The sequence below is a fragment of the Chlamydotis macqueenii genome, chromosome 8 (assembly GCF_036417535.1).
Source record: "Chlamydotis macqueenii isolate bChlMac1 chromosome 8, bChlMac1.mat, whole genome shotgun sequence".
NCBI classification, from domain to species: Eukaryota; Metazoa; Chordata; class Aves; order Otidiformes; family Otididae; genus Chlamydotis; species Chlamydotis macqueenii.
The window spans coordinates 7158205-7173829 of record NC_141563.1 but is presented as its reverse complement, the minus strand read 5'-3'; the positions used below and the strand labels follow the sequence as shown (position 1 = coordinate 7173829).

Genomic DNA, 15625 nt, shown 5'->3' with positions numbered 1-15625 from the left:
GTTTGTTTGTTTGTTTTTTTAAATGTGTACTTGTTGGCACATACATTCACTTAACTTAGCTAAGGCCCACTCATAAGGGGGAAAAAAAGCTATCAAAAAACATGGCTTTAAGCAGTTAGGCTTAGATAGCAAAGAAAGGCAAGACCTCAGCTCCAGCCATAATTCATTGTTCCTAGGAACCAAAAGGTTTTGTTTATTTTTAAAGGCTGGTAACTTTTTACACCTTGACGGTTATAAAAGTGCCCTAAGATTCTTAAATGAAGTATATTACTGAGAATTTCTATTTTTACAAAATAATATGCCTGTGGTTATTTCTTCTAAGATATTATCAAGATGTCACTTGGAAGTATTTTGGAGTCTAAACAGATTAATCACCACCTCTGAATGTTCTGTAGAAATTAATGTTTATGCTATTTTAAAAATGGTATCTAAAAGATATACCTAAAAAATCAGGATATAGTCTTAAAATGATGCACCAGGACTACAAGAAAACTGCTTCTTTACCTACAGTTTAAAAAAATGCCACAAGATGTCACTGTAGCTTTGATAGTTGACATCATCAAATGTTAAACATAATAATTGCGATTTATTATAATAAAATTATATGAGGTGAAAATATTCTTAAAGCTAGCATTTTACAAGGTGAAATGCATTAGGTAACCATACTAAAATCATACCTCTTTTCTTATGCGGAATACCCCTTAGAAAATTGCTTGTAAATAAAAATAGAAATACTTCATTGAGGGTTAAATACAAGTGAAAGTCATATAGAACAATACAGGAAAAGATAAACACGTTGATTTCCATGAAAACTAGGTACCTTCCAACAACCTTTATTTAATTTGCTGGTGCAGAAGACTACAGTCTCAGTCTTGGAAGCACATTGTACAGCATAGTACTTACTACTGAGAATTAGGTTTCTTACCTGAGTTCACAGGATCAGGCCCGAAGAGAGTAATATTTAGGAATATTAGTTCTGGAGCTATGAAAAAAAAAGAAAAAAAATAGGAATGTAAGAACACAGGTACAAATTATTAAAACCAATACCAAATGTAAATAAGCAACTACAAAACAATTGCACAAGAGAAGTATTTTCTGTAGTACTTGAGCGTATTTGTAAGCTTTAAAGCTTATCCAGTGCTTACGACACCGTTGTAGATTAGACCAGACTACACGGTCTCTCTCTGTCTCACTCCCCCACCCTCCAGTGGGACAGAAGGAAGAATTAGCAAACAAAAGGCAGTAAAAACAGGTGGGTTGAGATGAAACACAAAATAAATTTAAGAGAGATAACTGAAGAAAACAAAACAGTGATGGAAAACAAATACAGTACCATAACTTACGATACATCTCCACACCCAGTTTCTTCCCACGTGGCAGGAGGCTCCTCTCAGCACCCTCCTCACTTATACACGGAGCATGGTGGCCCATGGGATGGACCAACCCTTGGGCTAATTTGGGCAAACTGACCCCAGCTGCTGGCTAATGAGTGACCTATCCCAGCTGTGTCCCCAGCCACAGGTGCCACCAGCCCCGGTTCTCCCCCCAGCTCAGGTGAAAATTAACTCTGTCCTAGGCAGAACCAGGACAGACACTAGATTGAAAACTGAATAGTCAAGTGTGTTTCATACTCCTGTTTACCCTCATCTGCAGACACAATAGAATTAATTATATGAACTGGTAGTACAGTAGGTTATTTATAGTGTTAGAAAAACATGGTCATAATAATATGGACCTCAGGGCTGCAGGGGAATTCTTGTCAGGAGCAGCATCACCACTCCCCCTCCTTCTGCACTGACCCTGGCATCTGCAGCTGTTCCTTTCACAAGAAATCCTTCACAATCGGCTCAGACAGACGCCTCTCAGCATCTCATTCACATCTCCTCTCCTCTCCACTTCCCTCAGCCGGGCCAGGCTGAGTCAGGCCCAGTTGGCTGCCCGGCGGGAGGCCAGAGGGTGAGGCCTGCAAGGCTTGCGCCTCCCCCTCTCTGCCCATGCTGCTGCTTCTTCACTTTTTAATTTTTTTTTTTTTTTCCTCCTTCTTAAATACGTTGTCGCAGAGGCGTTATCAAGGAACATTCTGCTACCAACTGGCTCGGCCCTGGCCAGCAGTGGGTCCGCCCTAGGCCTGGCCGAGCCCACTGAACAAAGGGGAAACTTCCAGCAGCTTCTTACAAAAGCTGCCACCGTAGCCCCCCCCCTTCACTAAACAAAACCAGGAAACATGGTCACTGAGAATAATTTGTAGGCACAGAAACTGGTCACAGCCACCAGAATGCAAAGGGAATTTACCTTCCACCTCTGCACTTACAGACACGTCAGCACTGAGCGATGGGAAACGGGGATGTGGGTGTGGGATGGGGGAAGAAAAGTGGTGTGTTTTGGGGGGACGGGGGCAGAGAGGTTGTTCTTGTTTGTGGAATGAGTCCTTGTCTGTTCATTTTTTCCACTAAAAGCCGTTTCGGCCGGGGAGGGAGCTGCAGGCCAGGCCAGGACCCTGCTCTCCTTCTCCCGCTGCAACCTGGGCGGAGACAAGAACACAAAAAGGGGGAATAGAAAATATTCAACAAACGACAGCACAGGCCAGAAAGTGCTTGGAAACTTCATCTGCCCATTTCCCCTCCGAGCTCCAAAACTCTAGGCTGATGCAGCCAACCATGGGTACGACACAGGTATGACACAGCGAAATGTTTGCTCACTCAAAATCCAGGCTGGCAACTCTGCTGGCCCTGTTCCTCCTCACGCTGACAATTTTTAACAACTCAGCCATTTTAGGAGCTTTGCGGCCAAGATCTCTTCTCCCAAGTAGCAAGCAACAGGACGAGAGGAAATGGCCCCAAGTCACAGCAGGGGAGGTTTAGGGTGGATATCAGGAAACACTTCTTTACTGGCAGAGTGGTCAGGCGCTGGAACAGGCTGCCCAGGGCAGTGGTGGAGTCACCGTCCCTGGAGGTGTTCAAAGAACGTGTAGACGTGGCACTTTGGGACATGGTTTAGTGGCCATGGTCATGTTGGGTTGATGGTTGGACTTGATGATCTTGGAGGCCTTTTCCAACCTTAAAGATTCGATGATTCGATGATTCTGTGATTTCAGGAGCATTGTGGCCAAGAGACTCCATCTCCCACAAGCCCCTCTCCATCCACAGCCAGCAATTTCCCAGTGTGGTATTCCCAGCTGGAGACTGGAAGGGGAACACTGCCACAAGGACCAGGGCAACCAATCCAGAGATTTCTGCTAATTGCTCACAGGATAACTTGTCCACGTTGCCGTCCTGGCTGGGCGATGGGCAGTAGACACCTTTTAAGACACCTGCTCTGTTTTCCATCTGCAGCTGTGTGGGGTGGGGAGGAACACGGGGAGCCCCAGCATTCTCTCCTGGAGACCCCAGAGTCCTTAACGACCCACAGACAGAAGGGACCATGGCGCAGCCACCCCGGTAGTGCCCACCACGACGCCCCTGGGCCCTCCCAGCACCCTGGATGCCTCAGCCATTTGTGCTCCCCGAAACCTTCTACCCCCAAGGTAGGGACCGACCCTGACCCCTGCGGCCCGTGAACACTCCTGGGGACAAGAGCAGAGCTGAGCCACGGCCATGGCTCCTCTCTCTCTTCCAGGCTCAGCCAACCTGTGCCGACTGCCGGGGCAGGAGCAGCCCTTCCCTGCAGCCTGGGCACCCACACTGGGGGGGGGGGGGGCACCACACTGGGGGGGGGGCACCCACACTGGGTGTGGCACCCCAGGCCCCACTGGCAGGTACAGCACCCCTGGCTGTGCTGGCACCCCACCAGCTTCCGCACCCTTGGGCACCTTCAGCATACCCACCGCCCCTCTCCCCACAGCAGGTGTGGTACAGCGGGCTCAGCAAGCCCAGCCGACCTCATGCTCCCTACGTGCCTGGCGCAGAGCCGGGGGACACTGGGGATGGGGGCCAGCTCGGCGGGTGCCCCGAGGGTCCTCTCAGCCCAGCACGGCTCCCTCTCACCCACACAGGACTGCACTGGGCTCCATCCACGTGCTGCTTCCAGCCCCTGGGCTTCCACATCCAGGGGACCACCTGCCTCCTCCAGCCACCTCCATGCTCACCCACAGTGCCGCTTCTCTGCCGCCTCCTGCGCTGTGGGGCTCGGGGGCTGGTGGGACCCAAGTGCTCTGGGGCAGCCCCCGCACTCCCCCAGGGCCAACCGAGTAGAATTCTCATATTTTTAGGTTGTAAGTGGTTTCATAGGTCCATTAAATACAATATTTTATTTTTCTTTTTTTAATACTTGCTTTCTTTTCTTGTCTCCCTCAAGCCTTGTCCTTTAGAGGCTTCTTACCTGTGAAAGGAGACATGGGTGCTGTTAAGACATACAGAAATTAGACCTCTCCTTTCTCTCTGTAGCATTAGAGTTTAATATCATTTAACATCACAACACTGAAGGGCATGAAAATTCGATCTCTGTTTAGCTATACTCTGTAGTCACAAAAGCACTCATGCTATCGAAACCACCAACATCCTCACAAAAGGCACTACTTGCTCAGCGTCTTCTCGCCGTGGCACTTTGCTTAAGTCCTCCAGATTGTGAGGCATCCTCAAGTTTATCACTTAAGCCTTATAAAACTCCTTCATCTTACATTTTCCACACGTATGCCACTATTGCATTCTTCTGCTACGTTCCCAGTCCACACACCGCACAAGGCACTTTCACTTCCCTCCTCCTTCAGCTCAGACCCAACAATGCCACTGAACACCCATGTCTTGAAGTCAACTGTAGCGATCTTGAAAATACGAGGCCATCTTAATTCAGCTGTTAACACCGGATAAAGAACCCGTACATACCTTTCCTATAGGCTTTCCTGAAGCCCGCACTTATTTTCCTCTTTCAACACATCTAGGATACGTCAGCTGCCCTCTCTTACACTGCACTTGAAATAAAGTTGTACCAGATTCTGCTCCAAAATGGTTCGGTTTACAGTAAAATCCAACATAATCCCCATGGTAAAAGTAAACTTGATTCTCATAGTACCCTTGCAGCAGCACGTTACTTTTCTCCATTTCGTTTTTTGACAAAGTACACGGCTCTAAAGGAGAGAAAAATAATCAGTCTTAATAAATCAGTTATTTTTGAAATCGCATCATTTTGACTAGTCTACACTAAAACTGTAGATTATTTCCCCTTTTCTCAATATATAAACATGAAATCGCTGTATTTTGGGATACTGCAAGCATGTCTTATTTAAGAAAAAAAAAAAAGCCAGACAAGCTTACGTTTGCTTCTGTTAAAACTTTCCTCTCTAATGGAAAAAACTGCAGCTGAGAAGCAAGTGCTTCTTAATCTTATTACACTTACCTATACAAACTGGTGGTGAAGTCCAGTGCCCTTCAGAACAGTAGATTCTCTCAGATCCTTGCAAAAAATGATAGTCAGAGCAACTGTACTGAACGGAAGACCCACTCTCGTACTGGGTGAGGGGTGGGAGAGTAGGAGCTCCATTCGCAACAGAAGGTGGAGCGCCGCATTTTTCTGTAGGAGCTGGAATAACGTTAAAACATTTGAGAAACTTTCCTCTTAAGCAGCTAACAAATCTTTAAATGCCTGTCAGCACTAGATGCCTGTCAACTCTCGGTGTATTTTCTTACTATTTCTTTATGTCTTGGATCGGAACGCTATCTCCTGCTTGATTCTATCCATATGAAATCCCTTATTGTTTACAACAGATTCTAGGCCTGCCCTGCCAAAGCAAATTGTTTGTAAATAGGTCTGAGATGGAGTAATTAAACAGGCAATTAAAAAAAAAAAAAAATTGTTTTACCTTGTATAACGCATTTTGGATATTTCAGCCTGCCGTGGTTACACTGTGTCCTCCCAGGAGACGGAATGGTCGTCTGGAGAAAATTGTATCCCTGTTTGCATTCAAACTCCACGAGATCACCATGTAGGAAAATTAATTCTGCCTGTCTCCATTTCAACTCGATGTTGTTGCTGTTCATATCAGTCACATTGAGAGCGCATGGTTCTAGGAAATAAAAGCGTACTTCAATAAAAAGCAATCTTAAGTGATTTCTTAGCTCCCTTTTGTAGGAACCAAGAAAGAGAAATCTAAGTCAATAGTTCTACAATGTTTAGAGTCTTGCAAGAAAAAGAACTATGTATGCATTTAAAAAAGAATGCAGATAGAAAGAAATGGGCTGAAGTAACAGAAATAATATGTGAAAAAAGCCTAAACTGGGAACAGTAAATGACAAAAAACATACACTTCTGACAAAATCTGGCTTCTACAAATGTTTGTAAACATACAGCAGCCTGGGTTTACCATTGAAGAAGAACTTTTTAATAATTGAAACTATCATCCATCAAAATTAACCTGTCACATTTGTCTGATGGGTTTCATAAGCCCTTGGAGGACAGTAGTAGTTAATACTGAGTAAATTTGAACTGTAAGCGCGTTTTGACAATTCCCTTTCTTTGCTTTTTTCTTTGTTTTGTCACTGGTGAAAGAATGTAGAGATATTCCAAAAGCCTTTTGAAGCTATGTGTTCTTCTCTGGGCTTTTTCAGGTTATTCAAGGTCAATATTACGTTGGTTGCTTTCTCTATTTCATTGGGTGTTTGATAGAACAGGCCAGAGGACACCTAGCAGGATTGGTTCGTCCTCACGTTTCTGGAATGTTTATTAACTCAAACGAAAGAGAAAAGGTGGTCATGAAAGGATTATCTAGAATTTATTTCCAGTTTTACCTTTCTACATTATGTATGGCAAAACGTACTTTTCATTCCAAGACTTACTTAAGCAAGTGGGTTGTTCTGTCCAGTTTCCTTGTTCACAGTAGACAGTGCTTGGTCCTTCCAAAAAATGATAACGCTGACAACCGTATTCCACTGAGGAACCATTTTTGTAACTTGTCAGTAACGGACCAAGAAGAACACCATTTTTAATCACAGGTGGAGAGGTACAGTTTTTCTGCATTTCTGATACGAGGTAGGGAGACAGGTAATTAGATCTTTAAAACAACGTTAACGCTGGCAAAAATATCAGACTAGCAATAGACCGAGCAAAAATTTACATACAATTAAAATATAAACCAATACAATTTGTTTTCCAAATTTCGTTTTCAGAAACTCTACAGTTGCCTTATTGAATTGCAGACAGGCATTTTATTTCCCTCTACACTCCTGATTTATGTCCACTCTTGACTCTTACTGGTTTACACTCAATATAGCTCAGTTCTTCATCTGTGAGGAGATCGCCTTTACTTGTTTCTCAAAATATTTAGCCCATGTGTGGTTCGAAATAAACAAAAGAAACCTCACTATTGACCTATTAATCAAAGGATCAGCAAAATACTCCTGGATTTCCATGTTCAGATGACATTAGCAGTAGTGGAACAGAATGACTGAAGGTACGAGCTAATGTATGAAATAAAATTACAGCTACAGCACAGGCTTATCGGTGTCGTTTATAATCGCTAGAGATGAGCAACGATGGCCTGTCAGACTGCTACGCTGACATCTGCAGCACATGCAAACGTTTTCAAGACTCAGGAACAGTACTCTAGCAAACGAGTAGAAAGAGTAGTCATAAAATGCCTATAATAGCACTAGAGAGTGTTGAAGCCCCTTTTAAATAGAAAAGGAATGTTCACCTACTCGTAACTTCATTGCGATACGGTCTGCTTGTGCTTATTGCTGCATCTGCCTCCAGTGACGGCGGTGCTTCAGATTCCCATGTATCTGTAGTTCCTACAACCACAGCAGAAACATAGAACCAGTTTTCTCAGCAATAACTCAGTTTCAAATACCAAACCAGACAGGCACTGATGCGTTGGAAGATGTAATAACATCAATATTCCGGAGAAGAACTACACAAGGATGTCAGGTGAATTCATCTAGCTCGTTCTTTCTTTTTCATCTGTGAACAGCGGACTGCCTGCAAACGATGCTGCACTTTACCTCTCCAGCATTTCTACAGAGGAGAGTACAAACAGTTTCGCAGATGTGGAAGCTGAGGCTTCTCCAGAAAATGAAGGCATTGCTCAAAGAATCATTTCTGTTCAGTTGTCAGTCTTCACAAAAGTACTAACCAACACAAAGAGGAGGTGACGTCCACTTTCCTTTTACACACTGGATTTCCTCAGATCCTCTCATTTCAAAGCCTCTTTGACACTGTATACAAACTTTGTCTCCGTTATGATGCGTTCTTCTAGCTGTGATGATATGGGCATGAGGAGGAAGCGGTGGTGGAGGACATTTATCTTTTACATCTGAAAATAAAAAATGCATACTGTTTTCTCACTAATCAAAGCCATGTACACAATTAATTCTACTGTACAGCACGCAAGTCTGTCACTCAAAAGACATTTTTGGTCGATCCGGAGTAATTGCTTACTCCCATTTTCTTAACAAAGTGGGAGACCTGAACAAAAAAGTGATTTTACATTCAGCAAATATAAAATAGAGGTATTATGCTATTGAACTGCCATAAACAAATTTATAATTTCACCACAAAAAGTCAATAAAATGTTCTTTAAAGGACTTCAGGAAACAGAGATTTCCCATACCCTCCATGGATACAATATTTAAAGCAGCTTATGTATTAAATCTAATCAATAAAAATGATTGATCGTCCCATACTCTGTCATCAACACTTGGCATCCCTCATACATAAAGCAGAGAGTCTGTTACCGTCAGGCAGTGAGATCTCCTAAAGCTCAGAAGCTCCTCATAAAGGGGATAATATCCAGATAAGACAATGACCCACAACTATCGAGGTATGTTGAACAATATTGTAAATTCTCAGCTAGTCTAGATGTTGATTTGCACTGTTTTCTGCTGTATAATATATCTCATGTGGTTCACCGGACCTTTCATTCTTTTCAGTTTCTTTTCTGAGAATCTCCGTTCTCCCCCAGTGATTGGGTGAGTGATAGCGATTGCTCAAGGTGTGGTTCTTGTCCTCAGGATAACCCTTCTAGTTCATTCTCCTGAAAACACCTACAGTTTGGTGAGGCTATAAAACTCTGAAAAGTAACAGAATCAGAGGATGGTTTGGGTTGGAAGGGACCTTAAAGATCATAGAATCATAGGATGGTTAGGATTGGAAGGGACCTTCAAAGGTCATCTAGTCCAACCCCCTTGCCAGAAGCAGGGACATCTCCAACCGGATCAGGTTGCTCAGAGCCCCATCCAGCCTGGCCTGGAATGTTTCCAGGGATGGGGCATCCACCGCCTCTCTGGGCAACCTGGGCCAATGTTCTACCATGCTCAGTGTAAAACATTTTTTCTTAATATCTGTCATGGTCCTGATCAGGGCTGAACTACGACAATATCCAATCTAAATCTACCTCCCTCTATTTTAAAACCATTACCCCTTGTCCTATCACAACAGGCCCTGCTGAAGAGTCTCTCCCCATATTTCTTGTAGGCCCCCTTTAGGCACTGGAAGACTGCTCTAAGGTCTCCCCGGAGCCTTCTCTTCTCCAGGCTGAACAGCCCCAGCTCTCTCAGCCTGGCCTCACAGGAAAGGTGCTCCAGCCCTTTTATCATCTTTGTGGCCCTCCTCTGGACCCTCTCCAACTGGTCCATGTCCTTCTTATGCTGGGGGCTCCAGAACTGGACCCAGTGCTGCAGGTTGGGTCTCACCAGAGCAGAGCAGAGGGGCAGAATCCCCTCCCTCGACCTGCTGGCCACGCTCCTCTTGATGCAGCCCAGGATGCGGTTGGCTTTCTGGGCCACAAGTGCGCATTGCCAGCTCATGTTGAGCTTCTTGTCCACCAGCACACCCAAGTCCTTCTCCTCAGGGCTGCTCTCGATCCATTCTCCACCCAGCCTGGATTTGTGCCTGGGATTGCCATGTAGCTCCAACTCTCCTGCCATGTGCAGGGACACCTTCCAGTAGATCATGTTACTCAGAGCCCCATCTGACCTGGTCTTGAATGTTTCCAGGGATGGGGCATCCACAGCTTCTCTGGGCAACCTGTTCCAGTGCCCCACCACCCTCACAGTAAAGAATATCTTCCTTATGTCTAATATAAACCTACCCTCTTTCAGTTTAAAGCCATTACCATTTGTCCTAGCACTACCTGCCCTTGTTAAAAGTCCCTCCCCAGCTTTCCAGGTCACCCATTTCCTTTGAGAGAAGACCCACATTTTCCCTGGTCTTCCTTTTATCATACCTATAGAAGCTTTTCATGTTGCCCTTGATGTCCCTGTCCAGATTTAATTCTGACAGGGCCTTAGCTTTCCTAACCTCATCCCTGGCTGATCGGACAACCGCTCTGTATTCCTCTCAGGCTCCCTGTCCTAAGGTGGGATTAAACATGCTGGATTAAATCTTCATGGAATCTGAACATGGTTGAACTTGAGCTTCACTTGGGCTGAACAACTTCCCTGGAATTGTTGATTCCTGCTTCTCCAGGATATAATGTACAGAAAAAAAAGAAGAAGAGGCAATATCTGCTGTATTGTTAGAGTTCACAAAAACTATTTCCTATTATCATTGTCTCCCTCCCTGCTACCTTGGCTCCATGTCCTTCAGCTACCACTGGATTTCTATTTAGACTGTGAACAGGTACAAAGAAATTGAATACAAAATTTTTGAATATAATTGAATACAAAATATTTTTATTTTGTATTCATAAAGCATTTTGTGAAAGCAGGTGCTAGTATTTCACTAGGAAATTGATATAGTAAAACTATTAAAAAAAAAAAAAGGTACCTTCGCACAATGGAGGGTCTGGATGCCATCCAAAGTAATAACATTGAATTAAGTCAAATTCACTGACTGAATAATTTTCCTCGCAGAAAAAGTGAACTACATCTCCCTCTTCGTAGATTTTCTTCACAGGATAGAAACCTCCGTGTGCCATTGCACTCAACGTGGAGCAACTTATTTCTAGGAAGAAAACACCCAGCAGTGAATACCAGTTGAGGAAGGCTTCCCTCACCCCCAACACCTTATAAAACCAGCCTTTTTGTAAATTTTTGTTCATTTGTAGAATAAATCACATTTCAAAGAGAATTCTTTTCCAGCCCACTACGTACTAGTGCAGTTTGGAGTAAGGGACCACCCATGTGTTAGACACACTGCTTCTTCGGTAGCGTTTCCTCCCGCAGTAAGATATCCCTCATCACATTTGTATAGCAGTGTTTCATTTAATCGAAGCTCTTGTTGGGCTGTGAAGTAGCTGCCGTGAGGTAAATCGGGTACTTGACACGACTCTTAAATAAATAAAGCACATGCACAATATTAACTGCTCTTTTCTTTTCAAGTTATTCAGCTAAAATTTTCTTTAGATACACCTTAAAAGTGGTCCTACCTTTAGCAAAAATATTTGCAATGAGTAATTAAAAATGCAATAGTTTACACAGGTATTCCAGTCTTCTCTTGAGAAGAAAGTTTGGATGGTGATAGATTTATTTGAAATAATGTGATTTCATTTATACCGATTCCTTCTACATATAATTTTATCTATAGTGATCCACAAACCAAGCAGCATGTGAAATCTGACAACTTAATTGCAAGAAGTAAGGGTGACAACCTTCTTTAGAAGAATTTAAATGATAACACAGTTTGGCCTTACGGGAACAGCAGAATTACACGTATACAAGACAGATTATAAAGGAGAGAAATGCAGAATCCTACCAACTTTTTTCATGCAGCTTGGCTGAGAGGACCATCCTTCTGGCCCACATTGTACTGTATCTTCAGTGCCGCCGCTTGGAGTGTGGTAGCCTGCATGACATTTGTACTGCAGTTTCTCCTGTATTTTGAAGTACGTTTCTGTACCATAAAAAGCACCATTTTCCAAAAGAGGCTTGTTACAGTTTTCTAAAAGGAAGGAGACAGCTTGGTTAGAAAAAAAAAGAATTAATGGAATATTTTTGTTCTGTGATAAGCAAGAGAAGGGAGCTTTTAGCTATCCTGGTCTAATCTTGTTTTCTTGGCCTACTGAAGAAACTCTACCACAATCATCAAATACATCAAATTGATGGTAATAACAACAACCAAGGAATCTAGAGCTAGGGAGGCTCTAGCAGATACACACCTGAGAGGAAACTGTCTATTAGTTTTCCCAAAATAAGGAAACCGGCCAACTTTCTTAGATTTCTTATAAAAACATGCATGGTAAAAGCCCTTAAAATATGTATTATTGTAAAAATATTCCATACGTAAACATTTGTAGCTTGTATACATAAAAGATTGATTTCACCCTGGTGTCCTAACTCACACATTTTATCCCTCCTGCTATGCCGTTTCTGTTCTTGTGCATCAAAGGAAATCCAGCCAGAAGAGTTTGCTGCTAGAAGCAATGATGAGGTGAATAAAGCTAACTCACTGTAGCAGCGTGGCACTGGAGACCATCCTTTTGCTGTACAAGTTATTCTTCCATCCTGAGTCCCAGTTTCAGTTGTGTAACCAATCATACAAGAATAGGAAAGTTTTTTTTCCTTACGCATAGGGAAGTAGTGATTTTTGAAATTATAATAGTACTGGGCAATCTTCCCATTTTCTATGTGCGGCAAATCACAAGGTTTACCTGCAAAAAGATAAATATCTTTCTCACTAAAAATCTCAGCCCAGAGATGAAGTTTTTCTGCACTAATTTATTTACTGTCAGTTGGATTGATTCAGGCTTTCAAACAAGGTGAAGGAAATTCTCAATACTTACAGGCATGAAGGGTCTTGTAAGACTCACTGAAATTAAGATGTATGACAATTATATCAGCATTTGTTCTTTAGATTCACAGGAGTATCAGCTGTAGAATAAAACTTCTTAACGTGAATTAGGCAAAAGTGATGCAAGACACATTTATATGACTCTATTTAGCCCAGAATATGTAAGCATGAGCTCTCTTTGTTGCATAAACGTAGTGATGCCTGCTCTAAAATCCAGAATCCAGTGGCAACAGTGTCAAGATCAGCTATGCCACAGCTCCTCATTCAGCAAACCTTATCAGAACAGTATGACAGACTGTCAGGAGGCAATATAGGAGTCAAACTTCCTCAAGAAAGGGAATTTAAGAACAAGCAATGGAAAAGACAGAGGAAATAAAGGTTAAGGAAAGAACAAGCAGAACTGCAATTAAAAAACCCAAACAGTAATAGGAGAAAACTTCTTTTAAAAGTTGTGCTGAATATGACATTATGTTATTAAAAAAAAACCAACCAAAAAGCAATACTTATGTTTGGCTTTCTTAAAAAATTATCCTTTGAGTCTCAAAAATTCTCACGGCGTTACAAGGCAATTTAACTTGAAGTACCAAGTTATAAAAACTGAATCACCACCTATGAATCCCATCATAATTTGGCAGAATTTTCCCACAAGTTGGCACGGCTGCATTCACCCTACACATACTAAAACCAAAATAACAAACCATTGCTCCTTTACTCAGTAACATCACTAGAATTTACTGTGTGCCAAGATTTTTCTTTTTTTTTTTAAAATTCCCTTCCTCACGCAGCCACCGTATCCCATCTAAATATTAAAAAAGCTAACCCAAACTTGAGAGTAATTAAGATTTTTAAGTAATTAAAAGGCAAAAATGGTTGCTACCTCCATACCTTTTGCCTGACTTTCCAAAGGGTATCAGTGTAATTGCAACTGCTTTGCATCAGGACAAAACCCTAGCGAAGACAGAGGTAGTCGCCACAAATACATTGAAGTTCAACATACATTAGCAGATACAAAAAGAAATGCGAAAAAGGGACACCTTTTCAATTAATTGAGATTGTACCTTCAGATACAGCCCACAGCTTTGTGAACTTGCAGTTCAAGTGGGATGTAAACTACAAAAACCCGGGAATTTGAAGCAATACCGAAAATAGGGGTAGGAAATACGGAACCATCCCAGAACCTTCTGCAGGTTCCATTTAACTTCCACTTTTGCTTTGTGGTAAGCCAAAACACTTCAATCACCAAGACACTTCAATATATAAAAATGTTTTAATAGTAAAAATAAAATTCTATTTAAATGTCTCAAGACAGCTCAAATACATTAAAAAAAAAAACTTATTCTGAATAAAAGTCTGAACCTTTCAGTATTACAGCTTTGATATGAATCTGTAGCTACAACGACAATCGAATCATGATCATCAGCCATCTCACAACAAAATTCTACTTAAAAAGCAGTATTTACTCTCAGTAAAGATACGAAAGACATTGCACTTCAGTTACCTAGATCGCATGTTCTAGATTCAATGTACATTTATTAACAATAGAATTCAGTGTAGTTACCTTCTGCAAAGAGTTTGCCTGAATACAGCATAACTAGGAAGAAAAAACAGCGTGTAAATCTCATCTTGATTGCTGTCTCCATCAACAGTTTCCAGCCCCAGTGAAAACTCTCTACTTCTGTAAATAATTAACTGGATTTTCAAAGGTATTCACCAAGACCTTAATGTCCACGGTATTCTGTAACAAGTTATTTCACTGAAAACACTATTTTCATTTATTTTAGGTCTCCAAATACCCTGAACACCAGACTTGCAGAATTCTACTTCCATTTGGCACACTTTATATCAGTAAAGACGACAGAATTTATCATTTTACAGTGAAACCAGGCAGCAAGCTTATGAAACAATTTAAGCTGATTGAACACTGTCCCCCTCAGAACCTCCTAAAGTTCCAAGTTTAAAGGGCATTCTGTTACCAGATTATTTACCTTGGCTGAAATAAGAGGAAATAGAAAGTTCCCCCCTCCTCCAGCCTACCCCCATTTAACCAGTCGGTTGCGTTCTATATATATTATTGCTTCTGGAGGCTCTTATATTAAGGACATAGTGACTATTATTACCTGTCTGTCGGGTTTTACTCTAGACAGCTAGCCCCTTTTGAGTCTTTTTTTTTTTTTTTAAAAAAAAACAAATTAGAAGATAATTTGCAATGCATTATCACTTAATAATCATTATCACTTAACTGACTAATGGCTACCAGTTGATTTAGCACCACATTCAATCCTTGGGAGGCATAATCTTTAAATTTGGGGCTAGGAGGGTGTATTTTTACAGTTTTCATTTTTTTGGCCTTGACCTAAGGACACAAGAACAGAATTTAAGGGAGCTGCTGTGATGAGCACCATCTATTCACCTGGATGAGATGCATGCTTGTATGTACAGCTCACATGATAAGAAGAAAGCACTCACAAATCACCTCCCTTAAAATATGTGGTTAGAATTTCTAAATTCACCCTTACAACAGCCCAGTGTTCCATCATAATCTTGTAGTGTTGAAAAAATTAGAAAAAGCCAACAAAGGAGGAAATTATTTTAAAAAAAAAAAAAAAAGAAAAAAAAAATTCCTACAGTCACACATCATCTCTCAAAACCTTATGAGAAAGTAACCTCAAGCTCCCCAAAACCAGTAGCCAGTTTTGAAATCCATAGACTATGCCTCCCTCTCTACCTGTACTTTTCCAGATCAGACATGCCAATATAACTGTCCCACACAACTGGTTTTAAAAGAATTTTGCAATATTTAATCGAATGAGGAATACCATGTGTAATAACGTTACTGCACTAGTGAAACTTCCAAGGCTTATGATTTTATTGTACAATTGCTTTTGGCAGTAATACAAAAGAGGATTGCAAAAGCTGTATACAACACAAAAAAGTTGCAGAAATTTTAACTGCAATTTGAAAAAACATT

General features: G+C 41.8%; 1 protein-coding gene across 2 annotated transcripts; it reads right to left on the bottom strand.

The window, feature by feature from the left end:
* Nucleotides 1-4227: 4227 nt before the first annotated feature.
* Nucleotides 4228-14279, bottom strand: F13B (coagulation factor XIII B chain). 2 transcript variants are annotated; one of them, XM_086753470.1, is made up of 12 exons: nucleotides 14216-14279; nucleotides 12317-12517; nucleotides 11623-11808; nucleotides 11022-11198; nucleotides 10696-10872; nucleotides 8063-8242; nucleotides 7629-7721; nucleotides 6768-6950; nucleotides 5795-5998; nucleotides 5332-5514; nucleotides 4821-5062; nucleotides 4228-4317 (listed from the first exon to the last, which is right to left on the bottom strand). In XM_086753470.1, exons 1-11 carry the CDS (start codon nucleotides 14277-14279, stop codon nucleotides 4851-4853), a joined length of 1860 nt encoding a protein of 619 aa, XP_086609596.1. In that variant the 3' UTR covers nucleotides 4228-4317; nucleotides 4821-4850. The 2 variants fall into 2 exon arrangements, with proteins under 2 accessions (XP_086609596.1, XP_086609597.1); XM_086753471.1 differs by having other exon boundaries at nucleotides 8063-8185; nucleotides 14216-14260.
* Nucleotides 14280-15625: the final 1346 nt, after the last annotated feature.

What these genes read in the sequence shown, in the direction of transcription:
- F13B (XM_086753470.1), bottom strand. Translation starts at nt 14,279, where the DNA reads ATGAGATTTACACGCTGTTTTTTCTTCCTAGTTATGCTGTATTCAGGC. An exon ending in AAGCTGCATGAAAAAAGTTG is followed by an intron (nt 11,199 to 11,622) that starts GTAGGATTCTGC and finishes TATTTATTTAAG; the next exon opens with AGTCGTGTCAAGTACCCGAT. An exon ending in AGAACAACCCACTTGCTTAA is followed by an intron (nt 5,999 to 6,767) that starts GTAAGTCTTGGA and finishes TTTATTTCCTAG; the next exon opens with AACCATGCGCTCTCAATGTG.